Here is a 25,871-nt window from a genome sequence, read left to right as displayed (position 1 = left end):
AATTATTGTTGTTTTCCCACAAAGGGAATGCAGAAAGCTGTGGAAGGACTCAAGGACTCACCACACTGCCACTCTGTGTTTTAGGATGTTTGGAGGAATCCAAAGCAAAGATAGTATATTCAGAGAGAAAAGCAGGCTCTGCTATCATCCCGGCTAGTAGCTGTCTCATTCAGTGTAATAAGCAAAGATATAAAAATAAAACAAATGATGAAATGCAAATCACAATAGCATGTTACAAGGTGTTCTCCCTGCATAACACTATAATAGACATCATTATCAGGATCATCATCACTGCTGTCACCGCCACCCCCATCAGAAATAATAAGTTGCTCCAGGAATGGGTGGAGTGGGGATTAAGGAGAATGATGAAGGGGGTGAATTCAACTATCATATTTTATAAGAACTTTTGTAAATGTCTCAATGTACCCCCAAATAAAACAAAAATCTGACTTAAAAAAACAAGTAAGTTGCTGCAAATACATTTAAACTGAACTAGTCAGCTTAAGGTTTTTAAGTACAATTTATAAACAACTTTATAGCAGGCATAAAAATAATGTATGCAACATGCACATATCATGCCTGGCATTTTGATACAAAAATCCATACCAAAATAAAAAATACACAGGAGTTCAAAGTTTCAGAACTGTAACCTGCAGGCAGAGCAGATAAGTTCCTCAGTTCTTCACCACTGGTATAGAACTCAGTGCTGTATTTGCTCACCTAACTATGAGTCAAATTTGGGGGACACCGTAAGGGTTGTACATGTGCTGCTCATGGGGGCACAAATTAGGGACTTATATAGCAAATGGGAACCTTTCTGGTGTACAGACTAAAATGACTGTGTGGTCAGCAGTGGTTTCCAGGACACAAAAGCAGGAAGCTTCTAAAGTCAAAGCAGCACAGAAGTGGACAAGCCCCACACTCAAACCACATATAACACCAATCCATACAGAAGGAAATACAAGAGATTCCAGCTAGTTTTCCTCTATCCTGGTGGTACTAGGGGAGAGGGGTCAGGCCTGTAAAAGGGTAAAAGGTTGGCTACTAAGTTATGGCAAGAAAGTACACTGCACATTACACAGTCCCACCTGAACACTGAGAACACTTCAGGTGTAAGACTACCAATGATTAAAACTTCCAACTACGTGGACTCAAATGTAGTTCAATGGAGAAAAAAAAAAAAAGAAGAAAAAACAAGGCAAAATGACATCTCTGAAGATCAACAACCACACAGTTACAGAAACTACGGATACTGAAGAAGAAAGTCCAAAGAATTCAAAAGCATGATTATAAGAATGATCAATGAAATTAAAGAGCACATGTATAAAAAACATGAATGAATTAAAAGAGAATACAATAAACAGCTAAATGAATGAAGAAAATGAAGGATATGAAAAGGAATTCAATAAAGACACATGGGTGGGGACATGGCTCAAGTGGTGTGAGTACCTATCTAGCAAGCACAAAGTCTTGAATTCTATCCCCAGTACCACCTAAACAAACAACAAGTAAGCAAACATAAAACATGAAAAGAATCAAACTGAAATTCTGGAACTAAAAAGCTCAATAAGTCACATATAAAAATTCAATGGAAAGCCTCTCCAACAGAGTGAACCAAACTGAAGCAGAATATCAGGCCTCAACTGAAGATGAGAGCAGAAGAGAATGCAAAGGGACCAAAATTGCATCACCAGCTGCTAAAACAGTACATACCTCCCACAAACCTTAAAGTCACATGAAGGCTTGGTGAGACAGAGACCAAATGAGACTCAGTGTGGACACAGTAAGCTGGTGGGGATTTAGACTGTTCACAGACACTGATTTGTCTGACTTAACTGATTTACCTGAATTCAGGGTGACAGCTGTGTGTCCTGTACAATTGAAGGATCTAAATGGTAAAACTGGGAGTAGAGGACAGCAAAAATCTTAAGCAGAGTGTGTCACTCACACATTCATAGCTGCTACCCACTGGGTGCAAGCCCACTTACTGAGGATAGCCTTGCCCACTCAGATCTCTTGGCAATCAACAACTCTATCTACAAGGCCATTGGGTCCCAAAACAACTCTGCCAGAAAAATGTTTTGTTAAGAGAATTCCAGTAATGTGAGTGTGTTACCCACGTGGTCCCAGCTGTCCTCACCCACCCCACTAGGCCACGCGATCCCAGCCTGTACCTGAAATAGGAGATTTCACCTGTTGCAAAACGTGCCCTGTAGATAACAGCCTGGCAGGCAGAAAGCCTCCAGAGGTACAATCCACCCCTACAAAGTTATTCCTATTACAATCACAGCAATAGTGACTACAGAGAACAAGTCAATACACAGAGTCATATAGCACTAATCACAACAGGTACACACACACATAGATCTCTGTGGATCAAAGACTGAAGTGTAATATCACTTGAACAAGAACAGGCAATATGAACAATTCTCTTCAGAAACAAATATAGAGTTTTAAAAAATCATTTTTATTGGAATCTTTTTCAATTTTATAATTCTTTACTCTATTTCCCTAACCATTCCCTATTTCACTATTATACAGTGCTCTCTCTTACAATTATCTCCTAGAACCACTTCTACCTTTCCCTGTCTTCCTAATTCCCTCCTTTCCCCATACCATCCCTTTATTAACCAATTTCCAATTCTTATACAAGTGTTAAGCTTCCAGATCATCCCCTTAGCAACCAGTTTTGCTCCCATACAACCTCACTGAGGAGGCAGATAAAGGTTCCAATTGTCTCTTATTTATTCAAATATTTATTTATTGATGAACTGTTGACCTTGTAACAGCAGCAGGTTCTCCCACATATGCAAGGAAAAGAGAAATTTAGCCTAACAGATGCTTAAATCACAGTGTAGGAATTTAAATATGAAAAACCAAGGCATTATCACACCTCCAAAACCTCACAACAACTCAACAACTGCATCCAAATATAATGACTTGGCTGAAATGTCAGATGGGATATTCAGAAGCCTACTGTTTAAAAGGATCAATGACTTCAAAGACAATTCAAATAAAAAGATAAACAAGGGCTGGTGGAGTGGCTCAAGTGGTATTGAGCCTGGCAAGTGAGTATGGGGCCATGAGTTCAAATTCCAGTGCCACCAAAAAAAAAAAAAGATAAAAGTTGCTAAACAAATTCAAGACCTATACAAAAAAGTTAGCAACATGGATGAGAAATTAAGCAAATAATAAAACGGAAATTATTTTAAAAACCCAGCAGAAATGTTAAAAATAAAACCTCAATAACTCAAATAAAAACACAGTGGATACTATAATCAGCAGACAAGATCAAGAAGAAGAATATCAGAGATGAAAGACAAGACTGAGCAGCTACTGCACAGAGACAAAAATAAAGGGGAAAAAAGGAATATCTATGATTACAACATGTAACAACTTACGGATACAATCAAAATACCAAACCTAAAAATACATGGGGCAGAAGAATGACATGCAATACAAACTAAAGGCATAGGAAATCTATTCAATTAAATCATAGCAGAAAATTTCCCAAAGCTAGGTAACAATATACATAACCATGCCATTTCAACCCCAAATAGACATGACCAGAAAAGTACAACTTCATATCATATCATAATTAAAAACAAGACTAGAGAACAAACAAAAGATATTGAAAGCTGCAAGACAAAAATGCCATTTACATACAAAGGAAAATATATAAGAATCACCTCAGACTTCTCAGCACAAACCCTAAAAGCCAGGAAAGCATGGAGCAATATAATTCAACTCTGAGAGAAAGCCAACCAAGAATACTATATCCAGCAAAGCTAGCCTTCAATTTCAGTGGAGAAATAAAAACATTCTAGGATAAAGATAAGCTAAAGCAGTTCATCTCCACTAAGCATGTACTGCAAAAGATACTTAAAGAATATTTTACACAGAAGAGGAAGAAAAACAGACACAAATAAAAGAGGTCAGGAAAGAATAAAATTCAAGAGGAGTTGATGAACCAGTGAGAATGAGGAAAGTATCAAGCATGTTCAACTCAGTAAATCAGCAAACCCCAAAGACGAACAATGTCAAAAAAAGAACAAACAACACTAGACCCAATCTGGAAAAAAAATAAATAAAAAACAACAGAAGTGCAGGAATCAATAATATCGCTTAATCATAACCCTAAATGGAACAGACTTATCACTTCAATTAAAAGACACAGACTGTTTCGATAAAAAAATCAGGATTCAACAATCTGTTATTTGCAAGGGATACATGTCATAATAAAAGACACACAACTAAAAGTGAAAGAATGGAAAAAGAAAACACCAAGTATGTAAAAGTTGAAGGAAAGCAGGAGTAGATATTCTCCTATCACACAAAGCAGATCTTAAGGAAAAATCAGCCTGAAAAGATAAAGAAGATAATTTTATATACTAATAAAGGGAACAATCCAGCAAGAATATATAGTGATCCTAAATATACATGAACTAAATATTGGTGCACCCAACTTCATAATAATAGCTGGAGACCTACCTCACATTCCTCAAGACAGAACATCCAGACAAAAATATTCTAGAACTAAACAATATCTTGGAGAAAATGGACTTAGCAGACATCTATAGGGCATTCCATCCTACAGAAGCAGATTATACATTTTTCTCTGCTGAAAAGACCCACAGAGCTTTCTCCAAATTAGATCACATTATGGGCCATAAAGCAAATCTGAACTAATGCAGAAGAATGTAAATAATCCCATTACTAATGGCAAGGAAAACTACAAAAGTCATTCAAACTCATGGAGACTGAAGAACACACTTTTGAAGAAATTACAAATGAAATTAAGAAATTCCTAGATTCATATGAAAATACAACTTATTAGAACCTCTGGGACACAGCAAACGTAATCTTAAGAGGGATGTTTATAACCATGAGGACTCTCACACTTTTACAAAAACAATACAATACCAAAAATAGTAGATGGAAATAAATTACAAAACATAGGCCAGAAATTAATGGAGACCAAAAGAAGGATACAACAAATTAATGAAACAAAAAGGTTTTTTTTTAAAAAGATAAAGCTTTAGCCAAACTAACCAAAAGAAGAAAAAATACCCAAGTAATAAAATCAAGATGGAATTTTTATGTATGTTACAACAGAAACCAATGAAAATCAGAATATCATACAGAAGTTTTTGAAAACCTATATCCCACCAAACTGGAAAATAATGAAGAAATTGATAAATTTCTCAAACATATGACCCAAAAAAAACTGAACCTAGAAGGCATAATTCAAACAGTTGTAATAAAGGGTAACAAGATTGATATGGTTATAAGAGAACCTCCCAAGAAAGAAAAACCCAGGTCCAATGGATTCACTGCTGAATTCTATCAGACCTTTAAAGAAGAATTAATACCAATGCTTCTCAAACATTTCCAAAAATACAAGTGGAAGGAATACTACCAAATTCACTCTATGAAGCCAGTATTAGACTAATACCAATATTAGGTAGACTTCCTATACAAGAATGAATAATAAAACTTTTAAACTTGTTGAAGTCAACATAAGAAGGGGACTAAGGGAGAAAGGAAAAAAAGAGATGAACCAATTTGAGTTAGAATATATATATATATATACACACCTGGAAATGGCACAAAGAAACCAATGTATAGTTTATCTTAAACAAACAAATGTCTTTTTTTTACAAAATTAGAGAACAGGAGGGCAAAACAGGTTCTGTCTGGGGGGTTGGTACCAGGGAGAGGGAGGAGGATGTGGGGAAAGGGTATAGGAGGGTGAATATGGTGCAAATACTGTGTACACATGTATGTAAATGGTAAAATGAGACCTGTTGAAACTATTCCAATAATGGGGGAGGGGAGATAAAGGAGAATGATGGAGACAGTGAAGTTGACTATGATATATTTTAAGAAATTTTGTAATTGTCACAATGTACCCCTAGCACAATAATAAAATAACAATAACAGAGTTATAAGCCAATTTCTCTGATGAATATAAACACAAAAATCCTCAATAATACTTGCAAATCGAATCTAACACCACATTAACAAGATCTTACAACATGATGAAGTAGGTTTCATTTTAGGGATGGTTCAACATGCACAAATCATTAACTCTAATACAACATATAAACAGAATCAAGGACAAAACCCTCAATAGATGTAGAAAAAGTCTTTTGACAAAATTTAACATCTTTTCATGAGAAAAGCTCTGAAGCAAATAGAAATATATCTCAAACATTATAAACGATATATATGGTAACCCTATAGCCAACTTAACACTAAACAGGAAAACTGCAAACATTTCCTTCAAAGTCAGGGGTCATGAATTATGTAGTCCACTGCCCCTATTCAATATATTCTGGAATTCCTAGTCAGAAAAATAAGACAGGAGAAAGTAATAAAAGAGATTAAAACAGAGAAAGAAAAAATCAAATTATCCCTATTTGCAGATGACATGATCTTATACCTAAAGAATCCTAAAACCTCCACCAAAAATTTCTTAGCTCTCAGAAATACCTTCAGCAAAGCAGCAGGATATAAAAAACAATCAATATGCATATGAAATATGCTTTTCTGTACAGCAACAATGAACAGATTAAAAAAGAATTCAAAGATACAATCTCATCCACAATAGCTTCAAAAAACTAAAATACCTAAGAATGAATACAATGTAGGAAGTGAAAGACCTATATAATGAAAACTATAAATCACGAAGAAACTGAAGACATCAGCCAAAGCAATCGTGAGCAAAAAGAGCAATGTTGGAGATATCACAATACCTGTCTTCAAACAATACTGCACAGCCATAGTAATAAAAACAGCATGGTACCAAAATAGACACAAAGATGAATGGAACAGAATAAGTTCCAGACACAAAGACACACAATTACAGCCATTTTTTACAAAGAAGCCCGAAACATACATTGGAGAATAGACCAATGGTACTGGGAAAAATGGATATCCACATGTAGAATACTGAAAATGGATCCCAGGCCATACTTATATCAATTCAAAGTGGATCAAAGATTTTAATGCAAGATGTGAAACTACAGGAAGGAATAGCAAGCAAGAATATTGGAACATTATAGGTATAGATAATAACTTCCTCAACAGAATTCTAATAGCTCAGAAGTTAAGATAAAGATTGACAAATGGGATTGGACCAAACTTAAAAGCTTCTGTTCAGCAAAGGAAATGGTCACTAGATCGAAAAGACAGCCTACAGAATGGGAAAAAAATCATTGCCAGCTTTACATCTGTCAAGGGATTAATATCCAGAATGCAGAGGGAGCTCAAAAAACTAAATTCTCAAAGAATCAACAACCCAATTAATAAATGAGCACCATAAACTGAACAGACAATTCTCAAAAGAAGCACAAGTGGCCAGTAAATACATGAAGAAATGCTGGACACATCCCTGGTCACAAAGGAAATGCAAATCAAAAGACATCATCTCACTCTAGTCAAAACAGCTTTCATCAAGGACACAAACAACAAAGGCTGGCTGGGCAAGGATGTGGGGAAAAGGCAGGAATGTAAATTAGTGCAACCACTAAGGAAAGCAATACAGAGGTCCTTCAAAAAACTAAAAACAGAACTATCGTAGATCCAGTGATACCACTCCTAGCCATATAACTCAAAGAATGTATTCCAGGATATGACAGAGTCATTTGCAAAACTGAATTCAATCACACATTAAAAAGATCTATACCACAATCAAGTTGGTTTCATTCCAAAGATGAGATGGGCATTGGTGGTATAGTGGTGAGCATAGCTGCCTTCCAGAGATGAGATGGTTCAATTTACAGAAATCAATAAATATAATACAGTATATAACCAGAATCAAAGACAAAACTCACACAATCATCTTAACAGATGCAGAAAAAGCCTTTGATAAAATTCAACATACATTCATGATATAAGTCGGGAAGAAAATAGGAATAGAAGGAACATAGTCAATATACTAAAGGTCATATATGACAAATTTATAGCCAACATGGAATAAATGGGGAAAAAAACCAAACTATTTTCTTTAAAATCAGGAAACTGTTATTCAATACAGTGCTGAAATTTCAAGACAGAGCAATAAGGCAAAAGAAAGAAAGAAAAGGGATACAAATAGGAAAGAAAGAAGTCTTATTATCCCTATTTGAAAATTACATAGTCCTATACTTAAAAGACACTAAAGACTTCATCAAAAAAACTCTTAGGTCTGATAAAGAATTTGGCAAAGTAACAGGACACAAAATGAGCATACAAAAATCAGTAGCTTTTCTTTATACCAGAAAGGAACACACAGAGAAAGAAATCAGGAAAATTATCCCATTCACAGCACAAATAAAGTACTTAGATGCATAAAATACTTAACTAAGGAGGTAAAAGATGTCTACAATGAAAACTATAAGACACTGAAGAAGGAAAATGAAGAATACATTAGAGGATGGAAGATCTCCTATGTTCACGGATTGGCAGAATTAAGCAACCTACAAATTCAATGCAACTCCCATTAAAATCCCAATAAAATTCGTCACAGAAATAGGAAAAAAATTTAACCCCAAAACTCATATGGAAGCATAAAATACCCCAAACAGCCAAAACTATCCTGAACAAAAAGAGTAATGCTGGAGTTATCATAATTACCTGACTTCAAATTATACTACTAAGTCATAGTAACAAAATCAGCATGGTACTGGCACAAAAGCAGACAAATAGACCAATCGAATCAATCAGAAACAAACCCTTAAGTTACAGGCATATGATTTTTGACAAAGGAGCCAAAAACATGGAGAAAAGAAAGTCACTGAACAAATGGTATTAGGAAAAGTGGATATTCAGACACATGACTGAAGCTAGATCCCTATCTCTCACCATGTATATACAGGCAAAGGTAATTACTTTCGAAAAAGAACTCCAATTGTTCAGGATATATGAGCAACAATTGACAAATGAGACTACATCAAATTAAAAAGCTTCTGCACATCAAATGAAATAATTTCCAAAATCAAGAGACAACACACAGAATGGGAGAAAATGTGTGCAAGCTATTCATCAGACAACACATTAATATATAGAATATATAGAATTCAAAGAATTAAACACCCAAAGGACAAACAACCCAATTAATAACGGGGCAAATGAACTTAACCAAGTCCTCAAAAGTTCTCAAAAGAAGTACAAATGGCTAATAATAAAAAGAAATGTTGGGCTGGAGGTATGGCTCAAGCAACAGAGTGCCAGTCTAGCAAGCACAAACCCCTGCATTTAAACTCCAGTAGTGCTCTGCCCTCTAAAGGGAAATGTTGAACATCCTTAGCCAGAAGGAAATGCAAATCAAAAAGACACAGAGATTCCATCTCATCCCAGTCAGAATGGCTATCAACAGGAAAACAAACAACAGCAAATGCTGGCGAGGATGTATGTGGAGAAATCAATCCATAAACACTGTTGGTGGGAACAGAAATTAGTCCAGCCACTATGGAACTCAGTATGGAGTTTCCCCAAGAAACTAAAAATATATCCAAAGGAATGTAAATCAACATAGAAGAGTGATATCTACAAACTCATGTTGATAGTAGCACTATTTAAAATAGCAAAGATATGGGAACCAGCCTAGTGCCCAACAAGTGATAATTGGATAAAGAAAATGTGGTACATATATACAATGGAGTATATTTTAGTCATAAAGAAGAATTAATTTATGTTGTCTGCAGGAAAATGGATGGAACTCCAGATCACCATGTTAAGTGAGATAAACCAAGCTCAGAAAGACAAATATTACATGCTTTCACTAATATGTGGAATAATGATGACATGATTATAAAAGGGGGAGTGTGGGGCTAGAGACATTACTCAAGTGGTAGAGCACTTCCTTAGCAAGCACAAGGTCCTGAGTTCAAACTCCAGTACTGCCAAAAATAAAGTAAATAAATAGAACAAGGACTGTTTGGTGGGGAGAACTAGAGGGTGGAAGGAGAGGGAATGGAGAAGGTGGTGGTGGGGGCTAGTATTATAGAAGTACATTATATGTATGTGTGAAAAAAGCACAATGAAACCCACTAAAAACTATTTTAAAGAAGGGGGAGGATGGGGTGAATTTGATAAAATTGTATGCACACTGTAAATATCACAATGAAATTCCTTTGAACAACTAATTCATGCTAACAAAGAATTTTAAAAATTAGAAAAGCATATGAAGCTTCAGTTCTGCAAAGTAAAGAAATTCTGGAGAGATTTTATAAAGCATAATGCTAAGCTCTAACAATATTGTATTGTACATTTAAAATCTTGAGGGCAGATGTTAACAATAACAATCATCATCATCATCACAATATGGACACAGAAGGAAACTTTGGGAGGTGATGAATGTATCTGTGGCCTCAATGGAGGTGATAGTTTCACCAGTGAATATTCATTAAATATGTATAGTTTTTTACATATCAATCATACCTCAGTATGATGATGAGTCATTCTTTTGATTTTTTTTTTCTTTTTGTGGTATGGAAAATTGAACTCAGGGCCTTGTACTTGGTAGGCAAGTGCTCTACCATTTGAACTACAACCCTCAGTTCAAGTCATTCATCTTTATATAATTAAAAAGAGAGCATGGAGGTGTATAGAGATAATAGAATAAAAAAAACCTTAATCATTTATTTGTACCTATATGTACCTATATGCAGAATTACCTTCTTTCCAAAGTATGTACAAAAAAACTTTTGAAATAGCAATGTATTAAGTTTTAAAGACAAATTCAATTACACTACTACTTTTGTCATATTCTTTTCCCTTCAGTTTTCTTTCATAAACTATAATGCATACCCAATGTTTAAAGATGAATTAATAACAATTCTTCACAAACTCAAAAAATATTGAGAGGGAAACACTCCCAATTTATTCTGAGTCCAGCATTCTCTTGATACTAAAATCAGATATCACAAAATAAGAAATGTACAGACCAACATCTCTTATCAGTACAGACACAAAACTCTTCAACAAAATACTACCAATATGCAGTTGCTGGAGTAATTCAAGTGGTAGTATGCCTGACTAGCAAACATAATGTCCTGAGTTCAAACCCCAGTAAGCCTAAAACAAAACAAAACAAAAACCCTATCAGTATCAAATCAAACTATATATATGTATATATATATATATGTATATATATATATATACACATATATATATATACATATATATACACATATATAAATATATATATGAATATACATATATGACTATTTACTATGATAAAATGAGATTTACTGCAGGAATGCAAAAATTTAACATCCAAAATTAATTAATGTAATGCATCATATTTTACAGAATAATGGATAAAGTCATACATCCACCTCAGCAGACAAACCACCACTGATTCAGATAAGAAGACCCCCCACAAAGTAATAGTAGAAGGGAATTTGCTCAACATAATAAAGGGGATTGATTAAACGACCACAGCTAACATTATATAAAATGACAAAAAAGACTGAACACTCAGCTGGCACAGAGGAATGCGCCTGTAGTCCCAGCTATTAGGGAAGATGAGGTCATTCGAGTCCAGGAGTTTGAGACTACTTGCTAACAGAGCAAGACACCAATCCTAAAACAAACGAAAAGACTGAACACTTTCACTTTCTTCCTAAGATCAAAGAGAGACAAATATGTCTGCTCTCAACATTTCCAAAGTACTGGAGATTGAACTCAGGACCTTGAACGTGTTAGGTAAGTGCTCTACCACTTGAGATACAATCCCCAATCCTTTGCTTTACATTTGTTTTTCAGATAGGGTCTCAGGCTAACTTTGCCCAGGCTGGCCTGGAACAGCCATCCTCCTCTCTCTGCCTTTGAGTATGTGGGATTACAGCAGGAGCCATCATCACACCTGACTTGCTCTCAACACTTATATTCAAGATTCTAGTCATAGGAATTAGGCAAGAACATGTAATAACAGGCACAGACTAAAGGAAGATACAAAATTACGCCTATTCGCAGATGATATTACATATAAAGAAATCTGTTGCAGTGTGGTGGGCTTCTGTTAGCCTGGTGAGGAGGAGGAGGAGGACGACTGAGAAACACTCAGGGACCAGATTCAGAGATTAGGTTCAACTTTAATGTGTAATGAGCAGCAGTTAAATACTCTGTTTAGAGGAAGTTTACTAGGTGCACAAGCAAGAATTGAGGAGGTAACACAGATGCCATCCAGGCCCTAATGGTCAGAGTGTTTATGCAATTGCCTCTACTGCAAGCAAGGCTTTATCACAAGTGAGCCGGTTGCTCCACTTGTTTTCAGCCAGGGCAAGATACAATTGCCTTAACTCTTTCCCTGCCAGACCAGTGTGGCTGCTCGCCTGGGAATCCTCCACAATCTACTAAAAAACTATTAGAATAAACAAGCTTACCAATGTTGCAGGACACAAAGTTTATAAACACAAATTGTATTTCTACAGATAGTAATTTTTTTAACTTTTTAAAAACACTTTGTAAGGGAATTTATTTTTTTTTCATTTATTCATATGTGCAGACAATGTTTGGGTCATTTAGTAATCTAAAAAAAAAAACCAAAAATATATTAAGAAAACAACTCCATTAAAAATGAAATCATAGAGTATAAAGTGTAAGAAGGTGACTGGAAGTTTGTTCTCCATGATTCAGTAAATCAGAAGAAGAAAAGTAAAAAAAGAGACTGTATATATTTCAAGGACAGAAAAAGAAGAACAGGAATCAAGAAGAAATAGATAAAAGGACAGCTAAAAAGCACTAAGAAACAAAGAACAATAGGAAACAGCCTGCAATTCCAACCTTGGCTCCTGGAATGGGGTAGGGAAAAGAGGAGGTTGTCAGGGAGGAAGCTGAATCCAGGCAGTACTGATGACAACACAGTGGCAGTCCCAGCTGCAGGAGAAACCCAAAGTTCTTGCAAGCCTTAAATCCAAGGAGGAGATTTGGTCTGACAATGACTCCTCTCCTGTGTGATAGGCTAGCAGTGAGGAAGAAATCCATTCCCTTGCTCCCCTTATCTCAGAGTGTTATAAACCAGGTGCGATCTTGAGAGGGAGCCTATTGTTTGAGACAAAGCTACACTGGTTGGAGAAGGCCAAGAGAGGCAGTTGTGGGCTGAATGCGGACCAGCTGACAAGTTAAAGAAGCAGCAGGGGGCTGTAAAAAGCACAATGTTTGGTGGTCTGTGGTGAGGAAGGCGTCCCATCACCTGTGGGTTACTGCAGAGGTTGAAAGCTCTGAGCTACTGGCCAGTGACTGTTTGGCTTCCAGGGCTGCCTCCCTGTTGCATGTGGTTTGCTACCAGGTGGGACTAAGAACTCTGAGCCCAGGTCTTGTGGACTGTTCAATTTCCACACCTCCTCATCCCATAGATTGGCTTACAGCTAGGCAAGATTTAAAAACAACAGTAGGCACAGTGCCCAGTTCCCTTGGGTATCCCTATCCAGTGCAAAACTCAAAGCTCTGTTTGCTTCCCACTCTCTGAAGCACTCAAGTCATGCTCCACAGCTTGGACATTTGCAGTCCTTGGGTGTACAAGCAGGAGGCCTCTGGAGAATGTAAGAACCTGCCCAGTACACAGGCCACAAAGATAGTTGAGGCCAGCAGTGGCAACCAGTAGGCAAAGAAGGGAAGCTTCAAAGGTGAATCCAGCCCTGATGCTGACAACATATGACTGAAGGATCCCACCCTCATCCCACATACAGCACCAAACTGTATAGTGGGAACACAGAGGAACTACAACGAACTCCAGGTATAACTAACCCCCAAGGCCTGGTGGATTCCAATATTAGAAACCATACACACAAAAAAGCTTCTCTAATATTTGTCTTTTTGATTTTACACTTTTTTGGTTTATATCATGTATTTAGTATTCTTTCAATTTTACTATTTTTTATTCTGCTTCTTACCTTTACCTTCATTTTGTAATCAAATTTATCTCTGGATCCATGTTATTCTTTGTTTCCTTCCATTTAACCTTGCTTCTTTTTTGTGTCCCTTTCCCTACCTCCTCCTTTATTATTGTTTTATTATTACTACTTTTACTTTTATCAATTTTTAACTTCATAGTTTATTCAACATTATTTTTGCCACCTACTTCCCTATTGGTGGTGTACTAATTGTCTTTAATTGATTTTTATTGTATATCATTATCTGGTTTGCTTCAGTTAAGGAAGTTGCCTAAAATCACAAATCACATGAGATGAAATCTTGTGACCCTTCCATTTCTCCAAACTGTCTCTAAGTTTGTAAGGAAGCAAAAAAAAACCTTACAGTAAAAATGAAAACGCACATACTAAATGTTAGGTCCCTGGCATTCTTGGGGTGGGAGGAAGGTCCCGAGGCTAGCACTGAAACCAGACTCCCTGATTTATGACCATTTGCCAAACTTCCCTGATTGTTTCCCTGCTTGCAAAATCTCAGGAACTTCCAGTTTCTCAACTAGTTAGGCATGTTGACCGGTTCCATCTGGTGATCACAGATAATCCAAGACCAGAAACTCTCTCATTTCCTCACAGCTTGGCCTCTCCTATAAAGCCCACTACCCATTCCAGCCAAGCTGCTGCACCCTAATCCCGAGGGAGGCAGCCCAGCAGTCTGTATTTCAATAAATCTTTCTTTTCCACATGTGGCGTAGTCCTTGTTCAGCAGTTCCTTACACTAAGTAGAAAATAATTCACCAATTAAGTAGAATTGTTTCTATACTACATTTCTTAGCCAAGAAAAAAAAAGATTACAAAAAAATGAAGTGGTTCTGGAATTTAATTTAAAAATACAAAAAATGTAATAAATAAATCCTGTGTATAACAATGGACATTCCTACTTGCTCCTAATCTAGGAGGTAGTGTTTTAGGAAGACTGCAAAGTTGAAAGCAATAAGAGGAAAAGGGAAACTATCTAATCCTTCCTTCACAGGTTCAACAAGCAAAGAGACAGAAAGAGAACATCCCTAAGACCTTAATCTATATATGGTCCTTTTGTCTCTCCTAATATAGGAAAAAGTAAGCAGGTAAAGGAAGCAGCTCTCGCCCTCCTCATGTTTGCTCCTAATAACAATTTAATGAGCACGTGTTATAAGCAAGGTGCCATGTGAAAGATTCACATGATAACCCCCACAACAATGCCACAAAAAGGTGTTACTATTCCCATTTTACAATGAGATTTTTGGGATCATGAGTTCAAGGGCAGCATGGGCTACACAGGGCTACTCAAAAAACAAACAAACCAAAAATGAAGCCCAAGGCACACAACCAAAGACAGACTTATTTGAATTTACATATACTATTTACTAACACAAGAAAGTAGTGAGGATTTTAGTAGTAGGTAAAAAAAGATAAAACTTTTAATTGACCAGGAAATTAAGGAAACTATTCTATTTCCCAAGCATTCTAAAGATATATTTTACAGTATCTGCTGCAGAGGTGAACAAATATTCATATTTTGAGCTAAACTTTCATATTTTCCTTAAAAAACAAAACAAAACAAAACACGTGTTGGGTTGAGGATGTAGCTTAGGGTAGAATGCTTACGTAGCATGTACAAGGGCCTGCGTCAATCCACAGCACAACAAAGGAAAAAGGTACCTTCTATCTTAGGGGTTTTACAAAATGAAAAGCCCAGGAGTGGGGGATGACTAAAAAGATGTTTCATGTAGGGCCAGGGGCATGGCTCAAGTGATAGAGCACCTTTCTGGAAGCAAGCACAAGGCCTTGGTCAAAAAACCCAGTTTGACCAAAAAAAAAAAAAAAAAAAAAAAGTTTTATGTAATGTACTTTCAATCAATAACAATCGTAAAGTTGGAAAGGTTATTATGTATTGCAAAATAAGTTGACTTCAAGTTCACATTGCACTTTTGTCATCAAAAATACCTTTCAGAATGTCATAAAAGCTTTAAAAGCAAGGAAATCAGTCGATGACACTGATTTGTCTATCAGAAATCATCATGTAAGCTAGACATATACAGGATCATTGGTACTGAAATTTAGGAAGAAATAAAACATACTTCTAGTTGATTCAGCCTATTGTAAAAGACAACTCAAGTCATCACTTTCAAAAAGGATCATTTTGTAAATACATATTCAATTAAAAAATTTAAAGCATCCTAGATAATGTAAGTCCTTTTAAAAAGCAGTAATAACAATCAAGTTTCAGAGTGTCAACTATTCTGTATGTAAACCAATACATTATAATACAATCAATATTCTAAATATAGGAAAGATGCCATTAACAGATTGCATGCCATTACTATTCAGTACTGGATCTTTCATTCAAATTGGTTACACGTAACCAATCATTCAAATTGGTTACATATATAAACTAACTTCAGCGTTATGCTTGAAACCATAAAGAAATGCAGTACTGAAAATGATGGCAAAGAAAAATAAAATCTCAGAGAAAGTATGCATATAATCTATACTTTCATGAACCATCAGATCATTTAAATATGCACTAAGCATATACCGTACAGGTCATTAATTTTGAATACGAAAACTGCACTGCTATAGTTTGGATCTTAAATGTCCCAAAGGCACATGTGTTAAAAGCATTAGTTCCCAGCTTGGCAGTATAGGGAGGTGATAGAAACTTTAAGAAGGGGGAACTACTGGGAGGTATTCCAGTCATTTGGGGTTGTATCCTTGAAGGAAATAGTGAGACCTAGTCCCTTGCTCTTCCACTTTTTCATGACCTGGCAGTGGAGTTGAAAGCTCTGTTGCCTCACCACATGCCCAAAAGCAACAGGGTCAACAGGCTGAAACTTCCAAAATGTGATCCAAAATAAGCCTCTTCTCTTTATGTTACAGTAACAGAAAGCCAATGCATGTACTATAATATTTTTAAGTTTACTAAATTAAACTTTTTAGAAGTTTGTTTTAAAGTAACCTTTATCAGGACTTCAAATATTGTCAATGTTTTTAAATATGCATATACCTTATGACCCAGCAATCCCATTTCTATAAACCTATCCTACAAAATAACAGCATTATAAATGTATATGTACAAGCCTCATTATATCACTATTCATAATCAAAAACTACAAATATTGATTTTTAACAATGAGACTTTCTTCAAGCTGTTGGGTCTGGAGACTTAAGGCAGATGAGTGAGTATCCCATTCCCCCATGCAAAGCACTATCATTCCTGCATCTTGAGAAGGAGTTATAGATCTACATTCCTGCATCCTGAAATCTGCATTTCTGCATCCTGAAGAGGAGATACTAGGTCTGACAGATCTGCCACAGGGCTGATGAGCAAAATGATCTCAAGATTGTTTCCCCTCCCTCAATAAGGAGCAAAACAAACCAGTTCACCTAAGAAAGCCTGTGAATCCATGGCCATTGAAAAGAACCCACCTAACCCAGAGTTTTGTTGGAGAGAAAACAAAAGCAATAATAAGAGAGATAAAGCATTTTTGGTAGTTAAGTAAGGATATCTATACAGAGAGATTCCTAACATTGCTTCCATGTACCAATGTGTTACATCCCAAGTTAATTCATCTCTTACTGACCCTTTCACTAGTTCCTGATTCCCTTCTCATGTTGAGCTCTGTCACTTTAAGGTTCCTGTATTAGTTCCTCTACAGTAGGGACATCAAATACTTTCATGTTTCGGGTTTCTTACCTATCCCCATACTTCCCATGAGTGCTCTCACCCCTTAACATGTGATCCAAGTCCAACTACATTGCTGCACTTGCTCTAGATCTAAAGTCTGCATATGAGGGAAAACATAAAATTTTTGGTCTTCTGAGCCTGGCTAACCTCGCTCAGAATGATGTTCTCCAGTTCCATCCATTTACTTGCGAATGATAAGATTTCATTCTTTTTCATGGCTGAGTAAAATTCCATTGTGTATAAATACCACATTTTCTTAATCCATTCATCAGTAGTGGAGCATCTTGGCTGTTTCCATATCTCAGCTATTGTGAATAGCACTGCAAGAAACATGGGTATGCAGGTGCCTCTGGAGTAACCTGTGTCACATTTCTTTAGGTATATTCCCAAGAGTGGGATTGCTGGATCATATGGCAGATTTATGTTTAGATTTTTAAGAAGCCTCCAAATTTTTTTCCAGAGTGGTTGTACTTGCTTGCATTCCCACCAGCAGTGTACTAGGGTTCCTTTTTCCCCACATCCTTGCCAACACCTGTTAGTAGTGTTTTTGATGATGGTTATTCTAACAGGAGATCTCCACTTCTGTCACTCTTTTCTCATAGTCTCTGAAATGCCAGTACCCTTCTTGGGACAGGATTTACTATACCAATTAAAGGCTCAAATTCTACTACCCCCAGGAGACTACCTCTGCTGCCCCCTTCTTCAGGAACAAGTAGATCCCACAATGTGGAGTGACTGAATGACTGTAGGGCAAGCCAGAACAGCCTTCCCAATTCAAATTAAACTAAAAGATCCCTCACAGTTTCCACATCAAAAACAGTATCCCCTCAAGCCTGAGGGATGAAGAGGGCTCTTACCTATCACAAATTCCCTAAAAACACAAGGGCTACTAATTAGTTGCTCCAGCCCCTACAATACTCCTGTTCTTGCTGTCCACAAGGGCCAAACAAATGGATGTTAGTTCAAGACCTCCAGCTCATTAATGAAGCAGTCATTCCCCTCCACCCAATTGTTCTCAATCCCTATACTCTATTGGCTCAAATACCCTCAAAAGCCCAATAATACTCTATACTAGATTTAAAGGATGCTTTCTTTTGCATTCCTTTGCATCCTGACAGTCTCTGTTTGCCTTTGAAGATCCCACAAACCCTTCACAACTGACTTGGACAGTTTTGCCACAAGGGTTTAGGGACAGCCCTCATCTTTGTGGACAGGCTCTAACCAGAGACTTATTAGGTTGGCACTACCCAGAGGCCACCCTTCTTCAATATGTTGATGACTTACTTCTGTGTGGAGCCACAGAGCCCCTCATCTGCAGGGCAACTGAGTCCTTTTTAAACTTTCTGGCCTCCCAGGGATACAAAGTCTCTAAGGAGAAGGCTCAATTATGCCTCCCTCAGGTAACTTATCTAGGTGTGGTCTTAAAGGCACAGACTTGCTCCCTGAGTCATGAGGGAATCTACCCAATTCTCTGTTTCCCACTGCTCCAGACATAAAGCAGCTTACAGCTTTCTTGGGAGTTATAGGACTTTGCAGAATCTGGATCCCTAGATATACAGCCCTTGCCAGGCCCCCATACCAGCTCCTAAATGATGCTCAGTGAGGCTTTCAATCCCTTTTAGAATGGGACCCTGATGCACAGATGACACGTGCAGGAATTTTAGATGCTCAGGGTTCTTGAACCTGCTCTGAGAATGAAAGCACAGGCAGACTCCAACAGCAGAGGTCGGAAAGATTTTATTTGCAGAGAATTTAGTTGGAGAAAAGAGAAGAGAAAGACTGCATATTGGAGAATGCAGGGGGACCCGGAAACAGGTGATCCCCTGGGCCTGGGTGGGGAGTGGGGTTTTATAGCCTATTTGCATTGCCTGAGGATGGAGATGCCTTTCAAATGCAAACAGGCATTTCTTAGGGAGGAGAAGTGTCTCCTTGACCACTTATTGCCCTTTTGGGACTTCCCGCAGTCTGTCCTTCAGTCCTTCAACCCTGAAAACACAAAAGCTTTTCAGGCCTTTAAACTGTCACTCCAAACTGCCTCAGCATTGAGCTTGCCCACACAAGACCACTTCCAGGTATATGTCTAGGAAAAGGTGGAGGTGAACCCTACGAGTATTAATCCAGCTCCGAGGCCCCAATCTACAACCACTGGGATAGCTGAGTAAAAAAACTAGAAAATGTGGCTAAAGGGTGGCCTGAGTACCTAAGGGCCCTAGTGGTAACCTGCCTCTTGATCCAGAAGCCAAAAAATTAATTCTTGGACAGCCTTTAACCACATATACTCCACATAATCTAGGAGGGCTTCTAATAGCTAAAGGAGGACTATGGTTATCAGACAACAGGCTACTTAAGTATCAGGCCCAGTATTAGAATGTCCAGATGTGAGCCTTCAGGTGTGCTCTGCCCTAAATCTGGAATCACTCCTCCCCACTGAGGGGGACCCACTCATGCATTCCTGTGAGGAGGTGCTAGTTGAGTGTTATTTGGCTAGGCCTGACCTCCTTGACCAGCCACTCCCAGACCCAGACCTCACTCTCTTCATGGACGGAAGTTCATTCATCTGGGAGGGAATTAGATGAGCAGGGGCAGCTGTGGTCTGTCTCACTGAGACCCTATGGGCTGAACCTCTGCCTCTTTCTACTAGTGCCCAATTGGCTGAGCTGATAGCTCTCACTAAGGCATTATGACTATCTGAAGGAAAAACTGCCAACATCTATACAGACTCTAAGTACGCTTTCCTGGTCCTGTATGCCCATGTGGCTCTTTGGAAAGACCAAGTGTGGAGAGCAGATTATGAAAAGCCTATGAGAACTGTCCATAAGCCAGGTGAAATGTGGCTTAATTGCTTTTACCTGTAGGCTGAGAAAGGCATAGCCCCAACCAGGAAACAGAAAAATGCAGAATAGCTGCATCTCCTAAATTTGCATTCAGAGAAGCAGGAAAGCAGATTTCTCCTGTTACAATGTCACGCCCCGCCCTGAGGGTCTCTGCTCCACCCTATTTGCCATTGGATATAAAAAGACCCACTGAAAGGGGGCATGGGGCTTTTGCTTTTGAGGTTTTTTGGGCTTTGGCTTTTGGCTTTTGCTCTGGGCGTTTTGGTGTGGAAAGCTTTTGGAAGGGAAAAGAATTACTGAAGGAAAAAGAATTGCTAAAGGGAAATTGCTGAAGGGAAAAGAATGGCTAAAAAGGATTTGATAGAAAGTCTGCACTGAGAACTTTAACATACGCCTTAGGAAAGCTAAGCTAAAGAAAGAACTTTAACATAGGGTTTAGAAGCTAAAGAAAAGCCAGAGAGAACATGGGACAGTGCAAGATAGAGGACCAAGACTTTGCAAGTCTGAGCACCAAGGCTTTAAGAAAGCTAAAGAGAGAATGCTAAAGAAAAGCTGCAAGCCTGGGGTCAAAAGACTTTAACAGTGATTAAGCTAAAGATAACCTAAGAGAAAACATGGGACAGTGGGAGTCTAAGGAAAGAGGTTTTAAGCAAGGTTTTAAAGAACTGCAAGGAGTAAGGCCTTTAAGAATAAAGATAGAGAAAAGAAGCAATAAGGGCTGGGCGTTTCCACCCAAACACCCAACACACTTGACCCCACTTTCTGTCTATCCTGTGTCTTTTCTGAATCTCCAGTCACCCCCAGTTAAGCCCAGTTAGGTTCAGTAATAACCAGGAGAGAGAGAAAAAGCTCAATCTAACAAGGGAGGGAGCAAGAAAACAGCACCCCCTCCAAGTGAGGATTGTTAACTACTGAAGGATCGCTTATCAAACATCCCAGGGAAATCTTAAACCTCTTAAAAGCAGTTTTACTGCTCTCTCTCCAGAGCACTTATTATGCAAACTCCAGCTCTTAGTCAAGGAATACTCACCTCTGCCTATACATGAGACCTCCATCCCGTTCTATCGGGGCCCCTGAAGACTGCATGGGTCAACCCCTGAGACAAGCACCACCATCCTCCCCCAACCCCCACCCAGCACCCCATTGTCAGCACAAAGCAGCTAGATGAGTCATCTCCCCTCTCCCCAACAGCAATTGGGTACTTCTCTCAAAAGGGAGAGAAGTCTCCTTAAGTCTGGAGACTTAAGGCAGATGAGTGAGTATCCCATCCCCCCATAGAGAGCAATATCATTTCTGCATCCTGAGGATTAATAAATCTTCATTTCTGCATCCTGAAGAGGAGATACTGGGTCTGATGAACAAAATGCTCTCGATTGTTTCCCCTTCCCCAAAAAGGGGCAAAACAAACCAGTTCACCTAAGAAAGCCTGTGAATCCATGGCCAGTGAAAAGAAACCACCTAACCGAGTTAAAATGTCCATAAAAACCCCAGCCTTTATCTGAGCAAGGAGCTACCAGTTTCTGGACTCCGCAGCACTGCTCTAGCTGTAGCCTTTCCCTTCTCTCTAATAAATCCTACTTTATATACTGGCTTTGGCTTACAAGACAATCAGCTGCCCCATGAGCCAGTTCTCTGGCCTGTGAAGGCAAGGATCCTCGACACCAGCCTGCAACACTTCAAACCAATCTATAGACTCAATACAATCTCGACCAAAATTCTTACAAGTTTGTTTTGTGGTCATGTTTACACTTTATTTAGTTTTGGTTTTGTTTTTACAGAACTTAATTACCTGATTCAAAAGTTGATATGGAATTATACAGAAAGGAACAAGAATAACCAAGACTTTCAGGAACATGGGAGGACTTGCTATACTGAGACCAAGAACATAAAAGTTTAGTTATTAAGACATTGTGAAATTGAATCAAAGACAAGCAAAGCAAACAATAGATCAGAATAGAAAGCTCAAAAAAGCCACTCAACTATGCATACTTAGTTTCTGAAAAAAGTAGAGCAATGTGGAAAATATAGTACAAAAGGCTAGATACACTATGGAGGATGAAACTTGATCCCTACTTCACATCATATTGAAAAATCATTTCCAAGTGGGGTATAGATTTAAATGTGAAAAGTAAAACAAGATAATATAAGAAACTACTCTTAAGAAAATAATTCTTTAACATGAAATAAAGAATACTAGCTATAAAATTAAGTACTGATAAGTTGGAAAGTATAATAAGCCTCTTTTCATCAAAGAAGAATGGCAAACAAGGTGAAAGAAACATACAGTCAAGAAAGAACTCAAATCTATACTATAAAAAAAAAAAGAATTCCTGGGACCTGGGACTGAGAGAATAGCTCAGTAATAGAGCACATTTCATAAGACTGAATTTGACTGCCAGAACTACCAAAACAAAAGAATACACACACACACACACACACACACACAAGAAATCCTACAAATCAGTAAAATTCAATAGAAAAATGGGACAGGGCAGATGGAGTGGCTCAAGTGGTAGAGTGCTTGCCCAGCAAGTATGAGGCCCTGAGTTCAAATTCCAGTACTGCCAAAAAAAAAAAAAGAAAAATGGGACAAAGCTTTAAATAAGAACTTCACAAATATATATATATCAAATGGTCAATAAATAGATGAAAATTCAATTTTAGTGATAAGATAAATACAAATTAAAACTGTAACAAAAGATAATCATCTTCCAGAATGGCTAAACTAAAGACTAACAAGTTACTTTCATGAGGTGAGACGGTAAAAATATTTACAACCACTCTGGAATACAATTGACATTATCTTCTAAAGTGTTAAAAACAATTATATCCTTTGAGAAAATGATTCTGTTCCAAAACATATGCTAGTAGAAATACAGGTATTACATGTACCAAAAAAAAAAAAAAAAAAAAAAGTACACAAATGTTCATAGCAGCATAATTCACAACAGCCAAAAACTGGAGACATGCTTAACTGTAATGTTTACATTTAAAAAGCAGCTTAAATAGTAAAACTATAAAGAAAAGGAAGGAAGCAAATACCAAAAATTCAGGATGCTGGCAATCTTTCAGAGGTGGGGAAAAAAGCACTAAAGTGCTGGTAGTGTTCATTTTCTTGACCTATGTGGTAGTAATATGGAGAGTCACTTCATGATAATTCACTCTATTGTTGAAGCTCAAGTTACTTCTTTTCTGTATTTGTGCTATATTTCACATCAAGAAAAAGGATGTTGGGGGGAAAAAAGTTCTGATGCCACCTTCTTAGTTATGTAGAATAAGTTAAGTTACTTTTCAGCTTCCATTCACCAGCTTGAAAATATAGGGCTTCTTCCCATATGATGCTATGCTGAACAAAATGTCACCAAATTTTTCTGAAAGCTTCAAATATTAAAGAGTATAGTATACTCTTAAAATAAGGTCTCAAAGAAGAAACACTTTACAAATGCACAACTGCTATGTGAAAAAAAGAGACTATATAACTAACAAAAACAATACCTAGGAATTAAATAATTGGCCTGCCAAAATAGTTCCCATTTTGTTATCAACAGTAGCATTACAGTCTAGATTCATTTCTTGAGAGAAGTATCTTAGAAATTTCAAACTTACCTCTCTATTGGAAATAACCTCATCAAGTTGCTCTGTAAATGAAGATGTCCTGCTTCTAGTTCTTGTTGGCACTGGAGAGCTGGAGGAAGCCTATATTTTAAAATTATTGTACAAATTAGAAAGACTACATTGACTGAGGCACTATGTTGTTCTTTTCTCCATCTACACATACAAACCCAGTAAAAGAAAGGAAATGAACAACCATTTAAAAAGCAGAAAAGAGTAACTAAAATATAATCAACTAAAAGACTCAGGCTACCTAGTGGACCCGTGGTTTGACTTTATCAGCAGTATTAAGAACTATTTCTTAATACTTAATAGTTCTTAGTATTAAGAACTATTTCTTAGCTAAATTTTGAGAGAGTTCTTTGCATTTATTTATTTATTTATTTATTTCTAAGACAAAAGTCTCACTATAGTCTGGGGTGACCTCAAATTCACTATGTATAGCCCAGGCTCATCTTGAACTCGCAGTCCTCTTGTCCTAGCCTCTCTACTGTTGAACTCACAGTCCTCTTGTCTTAGCCTCTCCACTGTTGGGATTACAGGTGCATGCCCTGACACCGGGCTTAAATAAACTTTTGAAGGCTATGTCTCTTCATATATCAAATACGGTTGTAATGGTACTGTAAGATGATATTAAGGGAAACTGAAGCCAAGTCAGGAGTATATGAAATCTCTGTACTAGCTCTGCAAGTTTTCTATAAAACAAAATGATTTTAAAATTTAAAGTTCATTAAAAAAAAAGACTTAATTTCATCTTTAAAGTCCTTTAAACATTCAATACTATATGAAATACACAAGTAAATAACATTTGTCTACATCTCTAGTCCAAAGCCTTTCTTTGAACCTAGTTATACACCATAGTTAAATACAGAGATGCTAAGCCTGACTACTATAATCCTCAGTAAAAACAAACAAAAAAAACAAAAAGAACCCATAATTTAAACTAGAAGTCTAAGGTCTAGTCTAAGGTGAACTAATAATAGCCCTTAAAGTATAAAACCAAAACCTTCAAGACCCTTCGAAAACCTGTGACAAAATAGATCTGAACTCCTCTATACATATAAATGAATAGCCCTTACACTTTTGTAGTCTACACAAAAGGCATTAAAAAATGAGTAGATGAATGAACAAATAAAGTTCTGATCTATCAAAACTGTACACATAACTGCTATGGCTAGGCTGGAACAGAGAGGTCATGAGGAAAGTATACATACACAGAAGCACTATACACACATACAAACAGACATTTTTAATTTATAAAAAAAAGTAACATTTCACATCAAGACAGATGTGGCATAATGGTGTTAGGACAACTGACCATCCATATGGGTGGGGGAGAGAAACATCAATCAGATCCTTACTTCATACTTAAGCTACATTAAGGATTTATTTTTTTTTACATTGAAATACAAAAAGGAAATACAATAGTTTACTTCTTTAATCTCTGAATGGGAAAGATTTTTATGTCAAAAGCAGAACTCAAAAGGAGCAGTTTAATTGGGAGGGGCAAAAGCAGCTATAAAACATAAGTTTAATCACCTTTTTTTCCACTAACACATCTTATAAAAGTGCAAGTTAGAACTCAGAAAACTTACTAACCTAATCCTCTTTTTATTTGGAGCATGTAACTTGAGGTCTGTCACTCAGACACACCCACATGAGACTTTGAGTCATAGTGAGAAAATAGACATACAAAATTAAAGTCATAACTTGGTAAACATAGGAAGAGAGCTTCAAAGTTGCACAAATATGAGCTGTGCACAACCTCTAATCACTTGAAAGTATACTCCACTGTGAATTTTAAAAATTTGTAGCAGGTCTTATATCTTGGTTTCATGTAAG

The 25,871-nt window shown here is 37.2% G+C and overlaps 1 protein-coding gene across 2 annotated transcripts in view; it reads right to left on the bottom strand.

Annotated features, from left to right (window-relative positions):
* Golga4 (golgin A4) overlaps window positions 1-25,871 on the bottom strand; it is a 143,110-nt gene that overhangs the window by 108,169 nt on the left and 9,070 nt on the right. For both annotated transcript variants that reach the window (XM_074060463.1, XM_074060464.1), the window contains exons 2-3: window positions 24,024-24,113; window positions 62-160 (exon numbers count right to left, since the gene is read on the bottom strand). In XM_074060463.1, coding sequence (XP_073916564.1) covers window positions 62-160; window positions 24,024-24,113 — 189 coding nt within the window. The remainder of the gene's footprint in view (window positions 1-61; window positions 161-24,023; window positions 24,114-25,871) is intronic.

The sequence above is a fragment of the Castor canadensis genome, chromosome 17 (assembly GCF_047511655.1).
Source record: "Castor canadensis chromosome 17, mCasCan1.hap1v2, whole genome shotgun sequence".
Classification (NCBI taxonomy): Eukaryota; Metazoa; Chordata; class Mammalia; order Rodentia; family Castoridae; genus Castor; species Castor canadensis.
This window is presented reverse-complemented; position numbering and strand designations above follow the sequence as displayed.